At 54.6% G+C, this 1,969-nt stretch overlaps 1 protein-coding gene across 1 annotated transcript in view; it reads right to left on the bottom strand.

Annotated features, from left to right (window-relative positions):
* The window catches only part of HOMER2 (homer scaffold protein 2), a 133,911-nt gene that overhangs the window by 8,186 nt on the left and 123,756 nt on the right, over positions 1–1,969 (bottom strand). Inside the window, exon 8 of the mRNA XM_030884476.2 lies at positions 922–1,078. Coding sequence (XP_030740336.2) covers positions 922–1,078 — 157 coding nt within the window. The remainder of the gene's footprint in view (positions 1–921; positions 1,079–1,969) is intronic.

Here is a 1,969-nt window from a genome sequence, read left to right as displayed (position 1 = left end):
CAGTCATACCAAAGGAGCAGCATTACACGAGTCCACTGTTCTCAGTGAGACAGACAGACAGTCATACCAAAGGAGCAGCATTACACGAGTCCACTATTCTCAGTGAGACAGACAGTCATACCAAAGGAGCGGCATTACATGAGCCCACTATTCTCAGTGACAGACAGACAGACAGACAGACAGACAGACAGACAGTCATACCAAAGGAGCAGCATTACACGAGTCCATTGTTCTCAGTGAGACGGACGGACAGACAGACAGACAGACAGTCATACCAAAGAAGCAGACTTTGGAGGCTGCCGAAGGGGGGAGGGGAGGGGAGAGGAATTAACAGACTAGACAGGGGATGGGTGTTAACTTGGGTGTCATGGGTGATAGTCACCCACGAGAGGGAGCAGAGGAAACAAGGAGGGGGTAAAGGGTAAACTTTGGAGGTGCTGGTTAGGAAATTAAGCTATTGAATACAAAGTGGATGATTTGAAATGCACCGTTGTCCTAATTTACAGTAAAGAAGAGCTATGCTGGATGAAGCTATAGGGACAGCAGGTAGAATACGGGTTTCAGGTAAGGGGATGCGGTACAGTGGTTAGGGGAGGGAGGTTAAAAGGGAGACAGTGTCAAGGAGTCCAGGAAGGAACAGAATGTTTGGAAACTGATGATTGTGGTCGCGATCGTATGATGCTGCTCGACGTGATTGAACTATGGAATGATATGATATCTGTATTAACTCCAACTAAACAACAATTATTTTTTAATAAGAGATACGTTGTGTGTGCATTCAGAAGGGGAGGGGAGGGATGGAGGAAGGAAGGGAAGGAGGGAGGGACACACCCCTGTCCACTCCAGCCAGCCTCAGTGGCGGGCCCTGCTGCTCCCACGTGGCCCAGCCCACACAGGACAGGGCTGGGGCTGGCGGCCCACCTTGTTCCTGAGCCGGTCGTTCTCCTCACGGCAGATGGAGAACTGCCTCTTCCACTGCTCCACACTGGCCGCAGACTCCTGCAGCGCCGTGGTCAGCCGGGCATTGCTCTCCCGCAGCGTCTGCAGCTCTATCTCCCATTTCTTCACGTTGGCAGCACTGCAGGGCGGGTGGGGTGGGACCAAGATGGTGGGTGCTGTCCTGCTCCGCCTCCACCCACCTCTACCAGGAGAGGGGTGCCTGCCACTTGGGGCCTGCTGTCCCCACAGCCTGGTCAGGGTCCCACACTGGCCCCAGCTGTGTGCACCGAGAGCCAAGGAGTCCTGGCACCTCTCCCCAGTGTGAGCACGTCACCCGGTGGGGTGGTTTCCCTTGGAGAATTGCTTTAGAAGAGAACAGAATTCTTAAAGAATGAAGACATAAACCTCAGCACGAAGGTCACACACGGTCCCAGAGCCCCCCTCTCACACCCAGGTTCCTTCCCTCGGGGACCAGTAAGCCAGATGTTGTCACACTGACTCATGGCGGTCTAGACCTGTGCTCCATAGGGGCTGCAGGGGCTGGTTTTCTGAAGGTGGGTCACCAGGCCGTTCTTCTGACGTGCCTCTGGGTAGACTCAACCGCCAACCTTTTGATTAGCAGCCAAGGGTGCTCATTGTCTGCACCACCCAGAGCCTCTCCCTCAAGAACTGTGGCTTTGAACTGCGGAGGAAGGCGAGGGAGAATCTTAGGAAAGTTCTGGGTCCTTTCCACACATCCTGCACACAGGGGAAAGTGCCTGGTGACCCGGTGCGGGCAGAGCCAGGCTCTATCCATAGTGAATGTGAATCTAGCGGTGAAACATGAGACCTGCTGCCTCGGAGCAAGTCCCTGAGGGACAGGAAGGACACTGACGTGAAAGAGGGCAGTGTGTGGGGCTGGAAGGGCCTGCTAGTTATGCAGCCTGGGGCCCACTACCACATGGCCTCGACTGTAAAATGTGAACATTTCGACGTGATGGCCTTTAAGAGGATAACAGCTCCCACGGGAGCCAGCTGCAGCCCAGGCCAG

This window comes from Echinops telfairi, unplaced genomic scaffold (genome assembly GCF_000313985.2).
Source record: "Echinops telfairi isolate 266 unplaced genomic scaffold, ASM31398v2 ScPeMD7_7;HRSCAF=31, whole genome shotgun sequence".
NCBI lineage: Eukaryota > Metazoa > Chordata > Mammalia > Afrosoricida > Tenrecidae > Echinops > Echinops telfairi.
The sequence above is the reverse complement of the archived record's forward strand: the minus strand, read 5'-3'. Positions and strand labels throughout refer to the sequence as shown.